General features: G+C 37.2%; 1 protein-coding gene across 2 annotated transcripts in view; it reads right to left on the bottom strand.

The window, feature by feature from the left end:
- Positions 1–18,044, bottom strand: part of LOC145786465 (protein O-mannosyl-transferase TMTC3-like) — a 54,271-nt gene extending 36,227 nt beyond the window's left edge. Inside the window, exons 1-2 of one of the 2 annotated variants that reach the window (XM_082598126.1) lie at positions 17,922–18,044; positions 686–753 (exon numbers count right to left, since the gene is read on the bottom strand). In XM_082598126.1, coding sequence (XP_082454252.1) covers positions 686–694 — 9 coding nt within the window. In that variant the 5' untranslated portion in view covers positions 695–753; positions 17,922–18,044. Of the gene's footprint in view, positions 1–685; positions 874–17,921 lie in introns of those variants that run through there. The other variant, XM_082598125.1, reaches the window with a different exon arrangement.
- Positions 18,045–22,117: the final 4,073 nt, after the last annotated feature.

Below are 22,117 nucleotides of genomic sequence, written 5' to 3'. Positions count from 1 at the left end.
GGGAGGGGGGAACTTGTATACCAGCTCCTTAATTTGAATATAAAATCTTGAAGTTACTGAGTACCTTCAAATCAATTTTGAGAGGTGCATGACATTCTGGCATGGCAGACTTAGTATAAGACAATTGATCTCGGCCAATATGACAGTATATGGTTGTTTTGTAGGTTACAAAAGTAATTTTCGCAATGTCTTGTGTTTTCACTCAGCAATACTTGTTGTGCATTCAGCCATGTGGCCGTTTTTTGTGCTATATGCCTATATCACTTTTCGTGATTGGTTATGCCATTCATGTACATTGCACATACTATCAACCCATTCGAGCATGAAGTGTTGGTAGGCCACAACCAACTGTCTTTTATCCAAGTCAACCAAGCCAGAATTCCCGAATTATATTTTTCAGAGGGTTATTTACTCACTGCGCAATTTGTCAGTGTTTCTTAAAAAACTTTGCATACCGGTACAGTGTCACTGTTTATTTGTAATACAGTACGGTATCAGTCAGGTTCGGAAACTTGTATAATTTATTGATAAAGCTTTTGCCATCATAAAGGCATTTAGCCGTTTATTTGTGTTGTTAATAACGTCATTTCTATGATAAACAAGGTTGTAATGATGAGACTGCTGGCATAAAACTAATCAAAATATTGTTTATTTTCTAAAAAGTACATAACAATAAAATTTTTACCTCAAACATTGGAGTCCCCCAGTAGTCATTCCACAACAAATTCGACAATGGCGTTTTTCCCAACACATCTTTGTTTTTCACAATAGCAGAGATGTCATCAAATACAAAAGTACAAAAAATTGAGTTAAAATAAAGGAGAAAAGATGCAATAAAAACCAAGCAACTTACTACAGTATTGTTCATGATCGTTTCCTGGCAATAGCAATCAAAATGTTTAATCTTGCCAGCAATTAATGGTAAGTGATGTCATTAAACTTCACATACTAAAGTGTCAACTGTGTTTAAGCAGCAAACAGGCGTTGCAGTCCTTCAGATCCAGATGGTTCATAAGCCTAACTTATGTTGTTTTATACCATTCTGTATGTTGTGGGCTAGAGTATATATATACTGAATGTACCAGGCTAATCTGCAAATCATTAACTGAAAATTGGTGGTCACATTTCATGGCAACCAATAATTTTTTCTTTGCATAACCAGTAACCACCACCTTTCACTTTCTTTATCATTTAGTTCAGGGGTTCTTAACCTGTGGGTAATTACCCACTAGTGGGGAATTTGAGGATTTCAAGTGGGTAATTTGAAGTTGGGTTTGTTGTTCTATGTGTACTCCAGTGCAGTGGTTCTTAAACGGTGGGAAATTTCCCACCAGTGGGAAATTACTGAATATCCATGCAGTGGGAAATTCTTTCTGGTCTGGAAGTGGGAAATTGTTTTAAGTTTTACTCGAATATCCAAGGATGTAAATCTGATTAGTTAGTCACAAAAGTAATATTTTTTAACAAACACCGAGTCCTAGTGCATTGTTTTACAATTCATCTGGAATCAGATTTGCGTTGTGCAATCTCAAAAATAGAGCCTGACATTGACTCGATCGTCACTGAAAAGCAAAAACAAAAATCGCATTGACATTAATGGACAATCTTTAATGTTATTCTTCTCATTGAAATTGTTCTTTTTGTTAAATACCATTGTGCTATGACAGATATGTCACACAGGTTACTAGGATTCATTTTGATTTTTCAGTCAGTTTTAAAAGTATGTGGGGAATATAGGTTTATTAAGTAGCGGAAGTGGGTAATGAAAGAAAAAAGGTTAAGAACCCCTGATTTAGTTCCTTCCTCTTGTCAAGGATTGGAGGCAATGAAGCACCTAGTTTCTCTGTTGTGAAATTTTTCTATTGTAGTTTCCTAACCAAGTCTTGACCAGTCCTTGATATCATTACTCATTTTTATGCATCTAAGACTCTAAGTGGTCCAGCTTCTTTTTCATTGTCTTTTTCACCGTTGGATCCCCAGCTGGGTTTTTTTTCGGTCATTTGTCGGTCATTGACCGATTTTTTAGCAAAATGTCCGAAAAAAATATAGGCTAGTCAATACGGTCATAATGTCTGAAAAAGTGCATTAAAAATGCGTATTGCGTACAATTCTAATGATATTGTAAAAATGGTCAAAATATTTTCATCAGAAAAAATGACCGAAATAAATAAAAAATGACCCAAATTTTTTCAAGTCGTTGCGGAGACTGTCTGTCTCCAAATGGCCGAAAAGTCTCAGCAAAAAAGAAAACCAGATCCTCAGTGACCATGTTTTGTGTACCCAGTGCCGTTGAGAGAACAAATTGGGATCAGTGCGGACAGGCCCGTAACTAGCTTGGAGCAGCAGGGGGGGCAAAAAGTATTCTAGAGGGGGCCCAACTTTTACCTTCCGTATCATGTACGAAAACGACGTTTGTACACAATGTGGGTATATTTACGCAAGAACATTCATCGTAGGCTTAATACAACGTTTATATTAGAATAATTTATCATAGAAACAGACAAACAGTCAGTGGCGTAGCCAGGAATTTTGAAAGGTTTTTTTTTGACGGCCGGCGGCTGAAGCCCGACGGCGATACCCAAAGGCGACACCCAGCAGCGGGAGGTCTGGGGGGCGACCCCCAGAAATTTTTGAAAAAATTACTTTGAATTTGGTGCATTCTGAGAGCAATTTCAACAAAAATGTGGGTATGAATATTCCTGTAAAATGGTGCTGTCCGGTGGTATAGCAAAAGGATAAGATCATGTTTTCTAGGCCATTTTTCAGTAATAAAGCTAAGTCTCTATGTTTTCTTGTTGCTAATTCCTGGCTGAGATATTTGAATGTTTGGTATTGGCAAAACTCGCTCTTTTAATGCAGTTTTGTTTAAAATTATGAAAACTTTGTTTTAGAGACAAGGCAGACAACATTCTACTCTGATTCTGCCACACCATTAAACACACAATTTTTACAATTAAACAACACAAAAAATTGATTATAAAACTGAAAAGTCAGCGATAGAGCAAATTAACATAATTTTTTCTAGGGGGTGCCAACGTTTTTGCAGGGGGGGCTTCGCCCCCCCTGCGCCCCCCCTAGTTACGGGCCTGAGTGCGGATGAGAAGCCCTGAGCCTCTTCAAACAAGAGGCCTCTAATCAAAATAGAACTCCAAAAATACACGATGTTTTCTTCGTATTTAGGCCCACTAAAGTGTCCCCGGGTGCAAAAGTACCCCTGGGACATTCTTGTTAACGCTACTGTGTGTCAGATGCGTAGCCGAGTGGTGAGAACGTCTGCGCGACGTTCGAAAAGATGTGGGTTCGACAACGCTCCAGAGCACGCGGCTGTGTCTAGGCAAAGACACTTAATGGCAAGCCAAAATAAGGGGAGCAGTAGCAGCTGACTCAAAGACTATATGTCACTTTGCTGCTTCCTGTCGTCTGTTGCATCGCATCTGTGATCGCAGCACAGTCTCTATATTACTAGTCTGGAAGCTCAATGGCGTTGCTATGCAAGGCAGTGTCCTCGCATTTGAAACAGCGCCTCAAGTGGTACGTAGGTACTTTGCAATTCGTAGCCAAAAGTCTAGGCAGGGTTAGCCGAGTAATGTCAACTGCAGGTTGTTTTAACTTTAAGTAGGCTAAATTCTTATTTGCAGATTACCGCAAAATAGGCCTAGGCTAATTTTTTTTATTACCAGATTATCCTACTAAGTTAGTTTTTAATATAGGGATTGTGGTCAAATCACAGAATCTGCTTGGAAGGTAGGCTATGCAAATACAGGCATATTGCCAACTATTAACGGTGAAACTGCATGATATTGTGGTTGCAGACTGTTTTTAACTAATGTAGAATGTTTAGGATGTTAGTTACGGGTCTGCTACTATTCGGCTAGTCCGATTCGGCTGATCCGATTCGGCTAGTCCGATTCGGCTATTACCCTTTTCGGCTACAGCCCGATTCGGCTAGCCCGATTCGGCTAGTCCGATTTGGCTGATCCGATTCGGCTAGTTCCCTATTGGGCTACAGTCTTTATCGGTTAGTTCCCTATTCGGCAATTTTTTGAAAATCCAACGATAATCCTTCTGTAATCCAACATCGTTTCTTTTGCATTCCGACAAAGAAAAACAAATTGAAATGAAATTTAGCGAAAAATGTTTGAACTATTAAATTGAACTGTTTGCTCACATAAAATGGACAACAACGTCTTCTGTTTATTTAGAGAATGTTGTAATATCGTTTCTTTTATAGTTGAAATCATCGAAGCTTTAGATGAGTGGGGTTTAGACCTAACCATTGAGATCTTAAAACTAAAAAGCGAATTAAATTTATTTTTGAACTATCAATGTTTGCTCAGATAAAATTGACATGTATCATGCGTCGCCGTCTGCATGCAAACTTAGAATATATTAGAATCCTCAACTATTACAAAATTCTAAATCCAACGACGCTTTCTGTTTATTTACTGTAGAGAATTTTGTATTTTGATCTCGAAGCTTTAGATGAGTGGAGTTTAGACCTAACCACTGAGATCATAAATCATATTTATGACACCGGTTACATCCCTAGTGATATGGTACGTTCCATATTCATAACTTTACCAAAGAAAACCGGAGCAACAGAATGGTCACTCCACAGAACAATTAGCCTTGTGAATTACGTAACAAACAGCTTACTCCGAATCATGTTGATGAGATTGAGACCAAAACTACAATCGGAAATTTCAACAGCACAGTTTTTATTTGTTCCAGACAAAGGGACCACAAAAGGAATTTTTTACATTAAAAATGATGACAGAGAAATGTATGTCCGGTTCTTCTGTTTATTTAGAGAATTTTGTATTTTAATTCGACAATATGGTATCTTTTGCATTCTTGCATTTTTCCAGTGTTTACCTTTGAGTGCCTTCCCAGACGGCAAAATCTGTCATTTTTGCATTCATTCAACGTCTGCAGACGTTGAATCAATGTAAAAATGACGAGTTTTGATGTCTGGGTTCGTTCAAAATATGTGTTTTACATGAAAACAACAGTTTTCATGATTACCAATAGGGGTTAATGAGATAAAGTCTCAGCGAAAACGTGTCAACGAAAAAAAGACAGTTGCCAAATAGCGTTTGCAATAAAAGATGAAGTTAAAACCTAAGTGGCAGTTTAGAGTAAACCTGGGTTTCGGCGTTACATGACCTGAAATTCCTTTGGTTAGTTCCTTCGTTAGACTCTCAGTTGATGTTACTTGATCATGGCAGAGGAATCGATTAGTACGCAGCGCAAAGGTGAGGTTTTTCTACATGATGGCTACATGTTTCAACTAGCTCAATATAGTCCAGACGGGCTTAAGAAATACTGGCGTTGTTCCCGACGTGATGAGAAATGCAAGGCTCGCATCCACACTTGTGTGGCAACAAATCAGGTAATAATGTGTGTTATGATGACTATATTTTGATCATTTGAGAAAATGTGCCAAGAAATGTCAAGTACTTGAATTGTAATAATCGCAACCATTGTTCACCTGCATTGACGTTGGACCTGGGAATGCACCACGGACTGGCCTACCCTAATAATAACAACTGCTTTGATAGTGACGTTGTGCTATTACTTATTACTAGGGCCATTTTTTTACCTAAAAAATTGAAAAATATGACTTTATTTTTTGAAATATATGATAATATATGACTTTGTTTTAAGCATCAAATTTATGCTAATCTCTAATTAATAACTCGTATGTAAGTTTTTACATGTATTTTGAACAATAACACACTCGAACAACTAACAAAACACTTCTATTTCACTTGAAAATCACTACAAAAATTCAAATGTCTAATGCATCCACTGGCGCCGACTTGCGGGGTGGCCAGCCACGCCACCCCTTAACCTCTATGGCATGATGGCAGCCACCCCGTTTAGGTTACATTACTTACTGCAAATAAATGTAATTTGAACGGACGTTTAAATCTTTTTTTGATCATTGGTTTTCGCTTCAAGTCAACGTAAAGCAAGAGGTGAACCAATACAGTATTGCGAAGAAAATGATTGTTTTTGTCACAAGCATGATACTTGCGTAACATCAAGCAAGCTACGTGAAGATTACGCAACACGTGGCTACGATTTGTTTCCTTGTTGTTGGGATCGTTTTATTTGTTACTTTTCATAAGTCATTGTTACATTTGTTAGGTTTACAATGGGATTTATTAATCAAATAAAATACGATCTTTCCATTGCCTCTCCCAAAAATCTTTTTTGAAAAATTTTAAACTGCTCAATATCGCTATAAATTATGACAGCTATAAAATACTCGGAAATAAAATTATCTCGATAATTGATAGCTCCACCCCCTAAATGAATATCTATTTTCAAATTAAAAAAATGCAATTTTCGAATGCTTAGTAAAAATCAAACAAAAACATGCAGTTTGAAAGTTTATAGGTTGCCATATTGTGCTATCTGCCACCCCGTGCAAAAATAAAAGTCGGCGCCTATGTGTAGGCCTACCTACCAAACAAGCTACTTAGTAGTAAGAGTCAAAGCTCTGTACTCGAAAAGTACCCTTGACTCTTGAGGTCTCAGCACTGGTTGACTTAGTCGCCGTTAAGCTGAACTATCGTAAGTCCAAATTTTTCAAAATTGCGTTTTTGATTGATTTGATATCTTTATAAACTACAGTTTATTTTGTTAAAGCATCGTAAGTCCATCTGCTTTAGTTTTGATGATACAGAACGATGAACTATCGCAAATTGGAGTTACGATAGTTTTGCAAAAAAATAAAATAATAAAATGGGACTTACGATACTCTGCTCTGAAAGTAATTTTACACGTTTCACGTTAACACTCCCTTTTCTTTTAGTTAATTTTTCTTTCAATCGTTTTTTGCATGTTGATATTCAAGGCTTACTTATATTTCTTTCTATTTCGCATAACAATTTTGCTGTTTTATTGCAGGCCTCGAAATTTATACTTTTGTCCGGCGGTCAAGCACGTCCTACCAGACTGGCCTTTTCAGCGGACATTTAATATCTCAACCGGACATATTTTTTGCATGTAGATTTTGCACAAAATCACACCACAGTAGTCGTGTTTGTAGAAGATTTTCTACAACAGAATAACTCTGCAATGGTTGATGGCTTAATTAACCGACCCTGAAGTGTACTGGAGCAGTTTGCTTGCAAATAAATCAGTGCGTTAATGACAGTCGTGTAATGACGCAATAAACACAATTGAAATCAGCGTAAATAAGGTCGCCACATTCACCTAAGCACGTGCGAAACCCGGCTGAGACTTGCTTCTCTGTGACGTATCGTTTTAACAAACGATCAATGTAACGCAATAATCCGCATTGTTAAAATTATAATACAATATATCCTGCCGAAAAGTTCAGACAACTTTATTTCAAGGCAACATTGCAAGGCATTGAAATGATGTAAAAATGGCTACTTTTGACATCAGCTCGTTAACCAGGCCACTTTAATGTGATCTTTAAAGCAATTGCCTGTACTATTATTTAAGGATGTGTCGATTAATCGGTATCGGCAATTTTTGGAGAATCGGCATCGGAAAAAATTGCCGATTCTTTATCAAAGTTTCCTAATCAAAAGTAGCGCGAGCGCGTGGAAATACCGATCAAAGAACGGCTTCTTTGAACAACCGCATCAGCGTCAACTAGCATTCGGAGAGCGGTAGTCTAAAACTCTAAATTATGACGATTGTCCGCCATTTTGTAAACTCTTGTTTAGTAGGCACGAGATCAAAATACTTTCTTTCTTTGAAATGACGAAAAACGTTCAAAGAGAAAGTCAGACCAGATAAAATATAAAAGTTGAATGATTACACAACGGTTAGAAGTTAAAGGAGAAATGGATTATTACGTAATAGTTATTAGCTTGCAGTATGCAAGGCGCTAAAAGCAAGTTAAAAGCGAGGGGGTATAAACTGCAAAGAAAATGAGAACAACAGTCTGAAAGATTCAAAACGCTTTTAGAAAAAAAACAAAGGGCGTCAATGGAAAACAACGTGTGAAGTTGCAAGTTATATCTTTTCAGACGCTGAATTGCAGTGAATTAATCTTGTCACTTAGTAAACACGTGAAAAAAGATTACCTCGTTTGCGCAATAATCACTTGATTGTTTGTTCAACCCATGAAACGGACTATGTTACAGCCAAATGCTGTCCCAGCTCTAGTCGGGGTTCGTCAAAATTAGGGAGTTTTCTTTGTTCTGTAGAATATACCTTAATGCAGACATTTTTAGCGCAGCAAGAAGAGAAGTGATTTGGTGGAAAGCAAATAATACTATGTTTCCTGAGCTGAGCAAAATTGCAAATAAATTGCTTTCGTCACCACCATCGTCGATCGAAAGCGAACGAATTTTTAGCACAGGTGGCAATATTTTTACGCCTCAACGGAACAGAATTACTCCAGCAACTGGAGAAAAGTTGATGATATTGCATTTTAATTTACGTGCCTTTAATTTTGAATATTAAAAAGCGGAAATGTTCTTTGTAATTATTGTTTAATCGTTGTAAAATTCGTAGTCACTGAAAGTTGCTTAATGTTAATTTACTAAGCAGAGAGAAGTAACTTCCAAGTATTGGCCTATTACGCTTAATGCGTTCAACAAACGATCGTGAGATTGCGCAAACGTAATCAAACCAGCTACCCGGTAATCTTCACGTGTTTGCTAAGCAACAAGATTGGCTGCAACTCTGCGTTCGAAAACAATACTAATTTCTTCACAAGATGTTTTTCTTTTTTCGCCTATTGGTGCACTTTGAATGCAAGGCTGGTGTGTTACTTTTTTAAAGGTTTTTGTATATTCAATACCGCTGCGTTCATTTTCTTTTACATTCTAGTCTTTTTCTCTTCTTGTTTCAGGCACCTTCTTGAATTCTGCGAGAAAAATACTGCAAACCGCACAAGATAATATTTTGCACACTGCATTAAGCTACGTTGATTTTGCACTCTGTGAGCAATGGCGATTTTTCTCTTTTCACTGATTTCCACAACAAATAAAACGTGTCTATCACCACTTTGTAGCGCGCAAGAAGCGAAGAACTACCGTAAAAAATCACGCTGTCTAGAGCAGGCGACAAAGTGAACGCTTTTAGACATTTCAAAGGCAGCAACTTGTAACAAAATCGCAACCACTTGTAGAGCGCCAACTAAAAGCAGCTTTAATCATTTAACCAAAGAATCGGAATCGGCAAATATTTAAGAATCGGTATCGGCAAAAATTCTGTAATCGGCACATCCCTACTATTATTGCTTCAGCTCCGTATTTGTTCGCGTTAAACAAACAATTGTTACAATTCAAATTTAAAATATATTTTTGCTGCATTAGCTCTATTTTTGTCATGAATTTTGCGGCGGTCATTTATGACCGACCAATGAGCCGGCTTCGGCAGACATTCAAGGTCATTCCGGAGGTCATGTCCGCCATGACCGCCGGATATTTCGAGGCCTATATTGTAACTACATTTCGACAATTTTTTATTGTTAAACTATCGTATGTCCATACTCATTTTTCTAACGTTCAATTTTTGCAAAAAAGAATTATCTTTTTTTCAACAACAAAGCTCCATGAAAGACAATGTATAGTTTTCATGTTTTTCCGTTAGAGAACTTTTAGAAAGATCAAACAATGTACAGCAAACACAGCGTGAACTTTAAAATTCAATTTTCTCAAAACTGCATTTTTGGAGTTACGACGGTTCAGCTTATTAGCGACGTAGTGGCCTACTGCAAGTGTTTATAATGTTCAGAGACTGGATTGTGTGTTGCAAAATAATGTGTCAAGATGATGTCACAATGCAAATTAACATCAAACAGCAAGCGCTATTACTAGGCTACAGAAAGTAATAAAAATGTTGCTTCCAATGCTAAGTGAGACTCAGCGTGAGAACTCTCATTGCCTCCCTTCCACAAATTATCAAAGTTCAATGTCTACAGGAGCTGTTTGAACTGCATTTACAAAGTTACTCCGGCTCAATCTTTGTATTTTGAAGTAAAAATGAAGTCATATTTTATGATCTAAAACAGAAAATATAACTTTTTATGACTTTATAACTTCTTAAATAGACACCGTAGAAACGTCGTTGTTTCACTGTTATCGGTTTGACAACTTTCTGCATTACCAAAAAAATATGACTTTAATGACTTTTACTGGCCCTACCTATTTCACAGGTAGTGAACACTGGCAAGAATCAGCATTTTTAGAAATGAAGACGATGTTCGATCAAGCTCAAACTTTCAGGAATGTCGTTTTATGATTATTCGCAAGAAAGAAAGTTTGTAGCAATGAAATCGGAGAAAAAGTCCGTTTCGACCCACCCTACTTGTTATGTACCGTATTGATTGTATTGACTTGTTAAACTAGGGATTGGAATTTTGTAATAGTTGAGGATTCGAATATATTCTAAGTTTGCATACAGACGGTGACGCAGGATACATGTCAAGTTTATGTGAGCAACATTTTAATTTAATAGTCCAAAAATAAATTCAATTCGCTTTTTATGTTTCGCTAAATTTCAATTCAATTTATTTTTCTTTGTCGGAATGCAAAAGAAACGATTGATGATGATTATGTGTCTCATCTGATACAGACGTTGGCGATCATGGTGTTCCAATCTTTTCTGTCATTTGCCATTGGTATAAAATCGTTCGTTTTAACTGTTGTGTTTGTGGCCCATTGATTCAATCTGTTTAAATAAGTTAATCTTTGACGGCCACTGCTTCTTTTTCCCATCCCAAATCTCCCTGTCTGTAAATATGACCTACAAATTGCATCTGGCGCCTTCTAACTGTTCTTATTATCATATCGTTACTTATTGTCTAGCATTCACATCCGTAGGTTAGAATTGATATTACATATGCTTTCAAAAGTTTAATTTTGGTCTTTGTTGTCATGTTGCGATTCCTGAAGACTACGCTCATTTTACTGAAAGTATCCTTTGCTATAGCGATTCTCTTTTTAATTTCAGTGTCACTTTGCCATCGCAAGTTATAGCGTACCCAAGATATTTCAATTTATCAACTTGTTTCACACCATTGAGTGCAACACACCATTGAATGTATGGTTGCAATTTGGATAAGTTTTCATTTTTGATACGGTCATACATTCTGTTTTTGAATTTAACTCTTAACCCATTCGTGTACTGTTATTGACAGCACAATTTAATAAGTCCTGTAGATCGTTTGCAGATTCTGCTATCAGGACTGTATCATCATTCATCAGCGTATCTCAAGCTTGTTACATTTTGTACCCCAACCTTTACTCCATTCATATGTTCGATGTCTCTCAAAATCATCTCACTGTAAGCGTTGATAAGATCTGGAGATCGGACACATCTCTCTGTTATCATTTTTAATGTAAAAATTCCTTTTGTGGTCCCTTTGTCTGGAACAAATAAAAACTGTGCTGTTGAAATTTCCGATTGTAGTTTTGGTCTCAATCGCATCAACATGATTTGGAGTAAGCTGTTTGTTACGTAATTCACAAGGCTAATTGTTCTGTGGAGTGAGCATTCTGTTGCTCCGATTTTGTTTGGTAAAGTTATGAATATGGAACGTACCATATCACTAGGGATGTAACCGGTGTCATAAATATGATTTATGATCTCAGTGGTTAGGTCTAAACTCCACTCATCTAAAGCTTCGAGATCAAAATACAAAATTCTCTACTGTAAATAAACAGAAAGCGTCGTTGGATTTAGAATTTTGTAATAGTTCAGGATTCTAATATATTCTAAGTTTGCATGCAGACGGCGACGCATGATACATGTCAATTTCATCTGAGCAAACAGTAATAGTTCAAAAATAAATTTAATTCGCTTTTTAGTTTTAAGATCTCAATGATTAGGTCAAAACCCCACTCATCTAAAGCTTCGATAATTTCAACTGTAAAAGAAATTTAATATAATTCAAACATTTTTCGCTAAATTTGTCGGAATGCAAAAGAAACGATGTTGGATTTTGTTGGATAACAGAAGGATTATCGTTGGATTTTCAAAAAATTGCCGAATAGGGAACTAACCGCTAAAGACTGTAGCCCAATAGGGAACTAGCCGAATCGGATCAGCCAAATCGGACTAGCCGAATCGGGCTGTAGCCGAAAAGGGTAATAGCCGAATCGGACTAGCCGAATCGGATCAGCCGAATCGGACTAGCCGAAACGGGCCATTCCGGTTAGTTACAGTTAATATCTAGCATGACTATACAAGTACGGTAATTAAAATGTGATGTGAGTTTTTAAATTACTAAGGAATTGATTACTTTATAGTTTGAAGTAGTGGTCATTAAAGTTCATAAGTTTCAATGTACCAAGTATATACAGCAGCTTAATCATTGAAGGGTTTAATTACTAAATATTTGCAGAAGCTTTAAGCTGAAGTAGGCTTGAAATTAGTACCGTAATTGGCAGATGCTACTTAGCCAGCATCATTTCCAAAAACATTGATTGATCAACTAATTCAGTTGACACTTATTTTAAAAAAGTGTATAAAGTTGTTTTATTTAGTGACAGCCTACAACAAACAGTTGATATGTTTCAATCTGTGGCACTCAAAATAGTCACTCCCAAAAATAATTTGTAAACAAAGAGCATTAGCAAGACAATTTTGATTACGGTACCGGTAAGTATGCAGGTTCAGTAATTTAAAGCGATAAAGTCACAAGCGACAAAGTTGGTATCGTCAAATCAATGGAGGTAACTTCTTCATGTCAGTAAAGTCAAGTCAAGTCAATTTATTTTGTTTTAACAGCGCCATATATTAACAAATAATCAGAGTAAAATGTAATTGTCAAAACAATGCATTGTACAACTGTTGGTTAGATTATGGCGCAATCAGGATGGTAGCGAAAGACCATAAGCAGTCATCTAGTCAGCCACCACCCCATCACAGTAAATCTAACTACACATTCATACACACTAGTGTGCAGAGGCAGGCACACTACTTCATTGAATAAAAAGGGTTCGCCAATGAGATTGAAAAACAACTACTGTTGGTTTGAATCTGCATTCTCAGACTGAGTTACCCGAGGATGAAGATTCAAACCAACGACCAAGAATTGACCAACCACCAATAATTAGTGATTGTGTGCTATAATAGGCTACAGCACTTGCGAAAGTTTTCCTGAAATAAAGCAGCTGCTCCAGTCAGAAAAAAAGTTTGTTGTTTAAGTTTGTTACAACAACAGCAAGCTTTGGTATCAGCATCTTGCCTGGTTTCCTCTGACCAATCTCCCCCGGAAATTTCAGACGCTTCCTCTTTCAAATGGCTTGATGATTTCTTTGTTGTAGTTAGCATAGATGATTTATCTGATGTTGAATTGTTGATGCTAATGTTACATGCTTTGTTAGTGGATACATTGGACGTAGTGAATCTCACCGAAGAAAATGCTAGGCTTGCAAAGAATTGCTTGTGCAAGATTATAAATGTACATAAAATCCAAGACTGTGTACCAGAGGAATATGCCCAGTTGTTTGAGTTAGCCGATCGTGGAGGTTTGTCTGCTCCTACAGATGCTCGACTGCACTACATTATTTTCTATATGTTTGTGTAGAGATCCTACCCCAATCAAGGAACTTCAAACATCCTCCGAAACCAGGCAACAATGAGCGACGTGGCAGTCGCGATACCCCCCTTTCAAGGGTTAATATGCTTGCCCATGGCAGCAGGGGACCTGGAGCCACCGGAAACACATAGGCCTAACAATGTTGGCGTTGCAGCAGTATTCATTATCTTTGTTTAATTTTCCAAAAAAATGATATGTATGTATGCTATGATGTTTATTGTACCAATCAAAAACGAATAACAAAATACAACAGGAATTCTCCTTCAAAGTTTGCTTTTAGAATTGCTTAAATACTTTTCAGAGTGCTACGTAGTGCACAGTTTGGCTTATGCGATTGTTTAACTGTTTTATTTCTACCATGTAAGAAGTCTTGTAGTGGCAAAAAATATTACCCCATTCGCATCTCCAGCACTTTTTTTATAAGTTCTTTTTTTTTTATTTCTGACTATCACAGCGAAAACAATACACGTCAACATATCAAGGATCTAGAAAAGTTCTTCAAAAGCGCCTTCGTAGAGAGTTTCCATAGTTAATGGATTGCTGTAGGCTATACCTTGCACAGTCCAGGTCCGGCAATAAGCTTTCTTCACAATAGTCATGATACGGTATGCATCAGGCAGATTAAGGTTGTTGATTTCATTGCGCAATATGTCGGTGTAATACTGTAATACCAGGCCTCGAAATTCCGGCGGTCATGGCGGACATGACCTCCGGAATGACCTCGAATGTCTGCCGAAGCCGACTCATTGGTCGGTCATAAATGACCTCCGCAAAATTCTTGACAAAAATAGAGCTAATGCAGCAAAAATATATTTTAAATTTGAATTATTACAATTGTTTGTTTAACGCAAACAAATACGGAGCTGAAACAATAATAGTACAGGCAATTGCTTTAAAGATCACATTAGAGTGGCGTGGTTAACGAGCTGATGGCAAAAGTAGCCATTTTTACATCATTTCAACGCCTTGCAATGTTGCCTTGAAATAAAGTTGCCTGAAGTTTTCGGCAGGATATGTATTCTAATTGATTGAGTTTCGCTTTTAGCAGCATGATCGTAGCTTACTTCACAAGGTAGATTTAAACGATCTGTCTTAGCCTGATGCTGCGAGTTTGCTGTGGCAATAGTAAGTTGCGCAAGCTTTCGGAACACAGTTCCCTAGTCATGTGCTATGATGAATGGTGTTGAAGTCAGTGAGTGGTTCTTTAGTGTGGTTCTTTCGTTTAGCTTGAGGCTGCTGGTTGTTGAGTTTCTGTGTTGTTAGGCGTTTTATGTTGCAAAATTTGTTTTCAGTTGATTAGATGACGTAGTTCTTCCCTTTCGGCACGGTTGTTGATTTTAGGATTTTGTCTGCTGATGAATATGGCCTCTTTGAAACGTAATTTCACTGCGTCATTTTTTCGGGCAATTATTGTAAATTCAAAGTCGGTGTGACACTGTTGTTGATGATTAAAGACCGAACTTTTGTCTGAGCTGAGGGAACGATGACATATGTACCACCAAGAACTGTGTCTACAAGATCGCATGAAAGAAATGCAGGGAAAGCTACATAGGCAACACGATTCGACCACTCCACTCCCGCATCAAAGAACACCTCAGCTTAGACAAAAGTTCGGTCTTTAATCATCAATAACAGTGTCACACCGACTTTGAATTTACAATAATTGCCCGAAAAAATGACGCAGTGAAATTACGTTTCAAAGAGGCCATATTCATCAGCAGACAAAATCCTAAAATCAACAACCGTGCCGAAAGGGAAGAACTACGTTATCTAATCAACTGAAAACAAATTTTGCAACATAAAACGCCTAACAACACAGAAACTCAACAACCAGCAGCCTCAAGCTAAACGAAAGAACCACACTAAAGAACCACTCACTGACTTCAACACCATTCATCATAGCACATGACTAGGGAACTGTGTTCCGAAAGCTTGCGCAACTTACTATTGCCACAGCAAACTCGCAGCATCAGGCTAAGACAGATCGTTTAAATCTACCTTGTGAAGTATGTATTCTAATTTTAACAATGAGGATTATTGCGTTACATCGATCGTTTGTTAAAAAAAAACGTCACAGAAAAGCAAGTCTCAGCTGGATTCCGTACGTGCTCAGGCGAATGTGGCGACCTTATTCACGCTGATACTGATAGAAATAGAATTTCTGCACAGAAGGGAGGGTGTTAGACTAACACTATTGTGTTAGTTAGTTAACACTAACACTGTAGTAGTAGTAGTAGTAGTCCAGTTTTTATCCGGTGATGTCCCCGTTACCGAGGGTGGCCGGATTCACCTCCAAGTGCCGCAATCGTCTTCACACCCTGCCTCCACATCGATCTGTCTAACGCGTCCTCTCTTGTCAAGCCCACCTTGCTGCTTTCTTCCTCAACTTGCTTTTTCCATGTTTTCTTTGGTCTTCCTTGTTTTCTCCGACCCTCCACTCGCAACTCCAGCGCTCTTCTCAAAACATCATCTTCATCCCTTCTCAAAACATGCCCATACCACCTCACTCCATTCGCTTTTGCCAACTTATCAACACTCTCATTCAACCCAAGCAAGCTCATAAGTTCTTCGGTATTCCTTTTGTCCATCAGCTTTACACCACACATTGCTCTCACCATCGCTCTCTCAGTTCTTCTTAAAATCGCCAATTCGTTTTCCCGTAAGCACCATGTCTCACTTCCGTACAGCATTGCAGATCTCACACAACTAGTATAAATTCTTCCTCTCATTTTCAACGGAAATCTTCTACCACATAACAACTCTCGACACTCTCTGAATTTCACCCAACCAAACCTTCCTCTTGCAGTCACTGCCGCTTCACAACCACCACTGGCATTCAATCTATCTCCTAGATAGCAAAAGGCATTTACTGATTCAACTTCATCATTCAGCTTTTCAACAGGACCAATCATTCCTTCCTCAATCTTCTTGCATCTTTCACATTCAAAACCATCTCCAGATCTGCATGTCACTCTCTTCATCTTTGCACATCTTCCATGCACCCATTTCTTGCATTTCGTACATGTAACAGAATTTGCCATCACTCTTCTTCCGCAGACGCCACATGGGTCAATTTTGCTCATTGTGATTTCCCCTTCCGTTCCGCTTATTACGACCTTTGTCTTTTTGATGTTCACACGCATACCTTTACATTCAAACGACTCCTTCCACTTCTCAAATTTCCCTCTCAGATCTTCCATTGTGTCACTCAACAAAACCAAATCATCGGCGTACAGTATCTCCATTAATGAAATAACACTATTGAGGGCTAACACTATTGAGTCACCAATGCGCATTTGTCTGGACGGTCCTGAGCTGGAGATTTACGACCCCGCGCCGGCAGTAATGACTTGGCACAACGATTCTATAACGCAAAAACCACGGAATAAGTGATCGTAGTTGCTTTTGTAATAAGAAAATTTGGATTGTTGTTTTCAATTGTGTTTATTGCGTCATTACACGACTGTCATTAACACACTGCTTTATTTGCAAGCAATCTGCTCCTGTATACTTCAGGGTCGGTTAATTAAGCCATCAACCATTGCAGAGTTATTCTGTTGTAGAAAATCTTCTACAAACATGACTACACATACAATACTGTAGTGTGATTTTGTGCAAAATCTACATGCAAAAAATATGTCCGGTTGAGATATCAAATGTCCGCTGAAAGGGCCAGTCCGGTAGGACATGCTTGACCGCCGGAAAAAAGTACAAATTTCGAGGCCTGGTAATACCCCACTTTTTGAAGAGAATTTCCCTGTCATAGGCGAATTTCACCTTCCAAATCTTCATTCAACAGTAAATACAAATGAATTCAGTAATGCACCATTTTCATCAAGTGCCAGCATACCAGTAATGTACGTAATGCATATGTGAAAAATAAATTACGTTCAATTGCTATATATAGTATGCAAAAAATGGAAGAACGTTCATTACCGGTACCTCAAAGTGTAAATATACCGTAGCTATGGAATTATTGAATTAATGTACTTCTAAAGTAGCACCATCGTAATGGTGTATATATAATTGCATATTATGCTTTTGAAAGCTAACTTTTTCAACACGAAGGTAACCCTGAAGCAGGTAAGTATTTCATTGGCTAGATTTCCAAATTTCATACCATATTGATAATATTATTATTACTATTTATTTGCATCAGAACAATAAGTCCATATTAATTATGTACCATACATGCAAAAAGACATAAACAAAAAAATACAAGAATAAGCTGCAAATGGCACATTTGAAATAAGACGATTTGATAAGAGCGTCAGAATTGCAGCAGAGCATTTATGAATAGAAGTCTTAAAGAGACTCACTGTAGTTAGTAAGATATATGAATAGTATTTTGCATGTAAACAAGTGTAGTTCAACGTACCTTATGAAAACATATTGTAAGTTCTTGTTCAGTGTTCACTCCTGTCTTAAAAAGACTCCAAACATTGTGACAACATTTTAATGACTTTTTAAAACAAAATAATAAAAAACTTTTCTGTACCCTATTGCTGCATTGTAAAAAATATATATATACTGTATTTATGAACATGCTCTGTTTGTATTATGCATATAAATTGTTTTGTATATCGTGAGTGGCCTACCAGTAACATGCTAAATGTGAGATATCTGAAATATCTCACATTTAGCATGTTACTGAGATATCTCACATTTAGCATGTTACTGGTGGGCCACTCACGATATACAAAACATTTTATATGCATAATACAATATAGAAGTGCTGTATTTCCTTTTCTATGAAGCTAGCTGTTTGCATTCAAAAGTGAGTTACCAATACCTTAGCCCACCCGACGGTGTTTAATGCAAACATAGTTATTTTGCTTAAATTGTGTGTGCTTATGAAAATTAGCACAAGTATATTTTTAGTGGAATTGGCTCAAAATCAACCATGGTTACGGTAGTGAATAAGAACTCATAATATATAGGCTACAAATGTGTCATGTCAAATGCAATTCTTCATTTTGGTGCAAAATATGTTAAGTGGAACAAGAAAGGAGATTGCATACATAACGTAACTTTATATTTGTATCAGTAGTAAACAAACAAATTTTTTGCCAGTATATCTGCAATCTGTAGTGTAAACTGACAGCAATAAATATTCAATGGCAAGTTAGAATGAACTTACAGGACCTAACCTAGAAAACTAGCCACAAGAATGGGCAATTTTTTTACTGTAATTTACATATTCTTAATGAACAGCAAAATTGTTGATTGTGACGTATAGATTTGACCAATGCATCATAATTTGTCTGATATAGCCTTATCTAGATTTACATAATGTACCGGTAATCAATATCTTTTAAAAATTCTTCAGAATAAATGCCTGTACTGCTGTACATATACATTTATAAACTTTGAATAGACAAAAGTACTGTTTAATCTTGAGTCTAGGTCAATTTCCATTGGCAACAAGTGCTTTCCTTTAAACTAACCAGTGCCTAATATTTCTGGCAGAAAAGTTTAGCAACTAACCAGCCTTTCAACAACCTATGGTTTGGTCTTCTGCTGAAGAAGTCAAAATTCAATTCCTTAATAATTTGAAAACTAACATCATCTTTTAACTACTTATGTTCATGCTAACCTAAGCCTAAGAAAAGTAGAACAAACGAAATTTACTAGATAAATACTGTAACTAACATGCTACACATTCCACATTAGTTAAAAACAAGTCTGCAACCACAATATCTTGCACAATTTCAACATTGATAGTAGACAATTATGCCTGTATTTGCATTTTGGTGCTTTGCTTTCATAATATACACTCGGACCACTAGGAGCGCTGTTTCACGAGCGACGACAACTGCCTTTTTCGTTAGCCTTCCAGACTAGTAATAATAGAGACTGTGATCGCAGTGTACTGTATGTTATTGCAATGGGCGCAAATAAAAACATGATTATTATTATTGTACCATAGAATGCCCAATTGCCCATTCCTTGCAAAAACTATGGGGTGGTCAGCTTACCAGTTTTCCAAACTATCCAATAGACAAATTTGTCATCAATAGAAACGATTCTTATGAAGTACCGCAGCCTATGTTTTGTTTTCAAGTGTTGTTTTGTCACATAGGGTACTCTATTGTTGTATAATTGATATCAACTAATTTGATTATTCATGAGCACAAATTATTTATACACAAAGCACTTTTTATCAATTCTTTCTTTTCAGTTATGATGGCAAAGCAGATAGCTTTCTTGTCAGTTATCTTATGTCGTGATATGTAGACTATATTGCAAAATACTTTTTAACACAATACTCTACCGGTACTACTATACTGTAGATGCATTTTTCTTTATGGAAACAAGAGCCAGTAGGCACCCCTGCTATAGGCTGTCCTCGATAAATTTTGCCATTGACATCGTATGCAAAGCAGGGTTGCCAGATCCAAAATAGCTTTGCCTGCCAAATGTTTCGTAAAAACCGCCAAAAAACTGCCAAATTTTTCAGGGTTTTAAAAAACTGCCAAAAAAAATGCTAAACTGTTAGTGCGGCTTGTCCTGTTAACCAGCAAGGCCATACACCATAATATATGGTGCTAAATATAGCTCTGATGGTATATTGTCTTAATTTAACTTGATAGACCACTCAGTATGAATAATGAAACACAAACTGCATGTATCAAGCTAAATTAAAACAAACTTTCAAAGGTTGTAGGGGGCAGCCACATAGTTGGAGCTATCAAGTATCAACGAAGCGCAATTAGAAGAAGGTGATAAAGACCAATTGGCCTGGGGGGAATCTATGGGGGAGGGCTGCTTTTTTAGCAGGTTTTATAAGTTTAACCTGCATGCAATAGCATTCCTCATTATCAGAATCACTGGTAGTGGTACGTTAGTTCAGATTTGTTTTCCTTGCTTGGCGACACAAACATTCTGTCCCACATATTTACGGTACTTTTTACAGTAGGCCATTCATTTAATGCATGCTTTGTAACCAATCTAGCCAAAGTCTGAAAAACAAAAAAACTCAGTGTTAAACTTCAACAGGTGAAAAGAGGACAATGTCAAGAAACACTATTGGTAAATATCACAAAAACTTTTAAGGTTTAAGGATTTTCACAATGTTAATGGCATGAAGGAAATACACCTACACCTGATAACTTTACATGTCAAGAGGCTACAGTTATTAGCAGAAATGCATGGCATCTGCATTGACGCCGGTATGCCAAATACGTTCCGGTTCAAATTTCTACAAGGTCTCTGGCTTACGCTAAGCTTTCAACTCAAACGGTGCCACATCGCATCATTAACCATAACCTGTTAACACTTAGCAAGAAAATAAATGTCAAAACGCATCTCTCCAGCTGTCTAGTCCAACTCCAACTTTGGACTTGGTTGGTGCCTCTGGAGCTTTCATTTGAATAAATTAGGAATTCAGAGTTTCCAGACCAAAAATTAAACTTTTTTGATGGACTTTCATTGATAAAAGTATTTGAAAAACTTTAGTGGTGAGTTGTTCCAGTAATAATTACAAAAAAAACACCAAAAGATGCCAAAAAAACACTAAAGTACAAACTGCCAAAAAAATGCCAAACTGCCAAACGTAATTTTCTCCTGCCAAACGCTTTCAAAAAACGCCAAATTTGTGGAATTTGGCAGGAAAAACGCCAATATGGCAACCCTGATGCAAAGTAACCATCTATTTAATCAGTGACGATCGGTGAGGGAAAGCAGTGCTTACCTTAGCAAAAACTATGCAAAATATAATGACTGAATTCTAGGTTCAACTTATTATTTTTATCACGTCTATTTTAACTTCAAAATTACTGTATTCGTGACTAGAATTACTCGTAACGCTTGTGAGTAGTCTAAGTCCTCACCAAACCGCATGTCTTGCCTATAAATGCCAACTGACGCAAACGCTTGTCAGAAACAATCACTGAGGCTCCAGGTAAGCAACTATCAAACTTGCTTTCCCAGATTCAAAAATGTCAAAAAACGTCACTGCTGAAAAAAATGCTGAATTTTAACAAAAATATGTGTATATTTTGGTTTTTTGGCTATAACTCGTTTTGTATTGTAAATAGAGCAAACTTTTTTCTTAGGACAGATAGAAACAAGATGTTTTGGCAGCTTTTGAGCTATATATCATGACTCTACGACCAGTGGTTACCGAGATACCGGTAGGCAATTTTACCCCCTCGCGGGCATAAATTGGGGGGTTGCCGGCTGGAAAATGGGGGCAACACCCTAAAGTCAATTTTTAATGAAGTTTTAGGTCATTTGAGAACCCTGTTTTTTTCGATCTAAACAAAAAACTTTTTTCACTCCACCTCATATTCTAACCTAAACCTCTCAAAAACCAATATCGAAATAGCATGCCCACTTACAACAGCAGTAATTTCTGGACTGCTACCGCAGAGTTGCAGTCTTAAAGTTACTAGACCCGTCAGGGTGCGTCTCCAAACGTTACAAAAACAAATATTTCAGAAGTTAGTTTGATTAACCTGCTGTTTTCCTAATTGTTCAGCTACGATTAAGCCATGCTTAAAATAATAAAAGCTTTTAGCAACCTTTCTTTAAAAACTCTGCCTAAAATCTTAAAAGTTTTGCACAACACAA

This window comes from Aplidium turbinatum, chromosome 17, assembly GCF_918807975.1.
Source record: "Aplidium turbinatum chromosome 17, kaAplTurb1.1, whole genome shotgun sequence".
In the NCBI taxonomy this organism is placed as follows: domain Eukaryota; kingdom Metazoa; phylum Chordata; class Ascidiacea; order Aplousobranchia; family Polyclinidae; genus Aplidium; species Aplidium turbinatum.
This window is presented reverse-complemented; position numbering and strand designations above follow the sequence as displayed.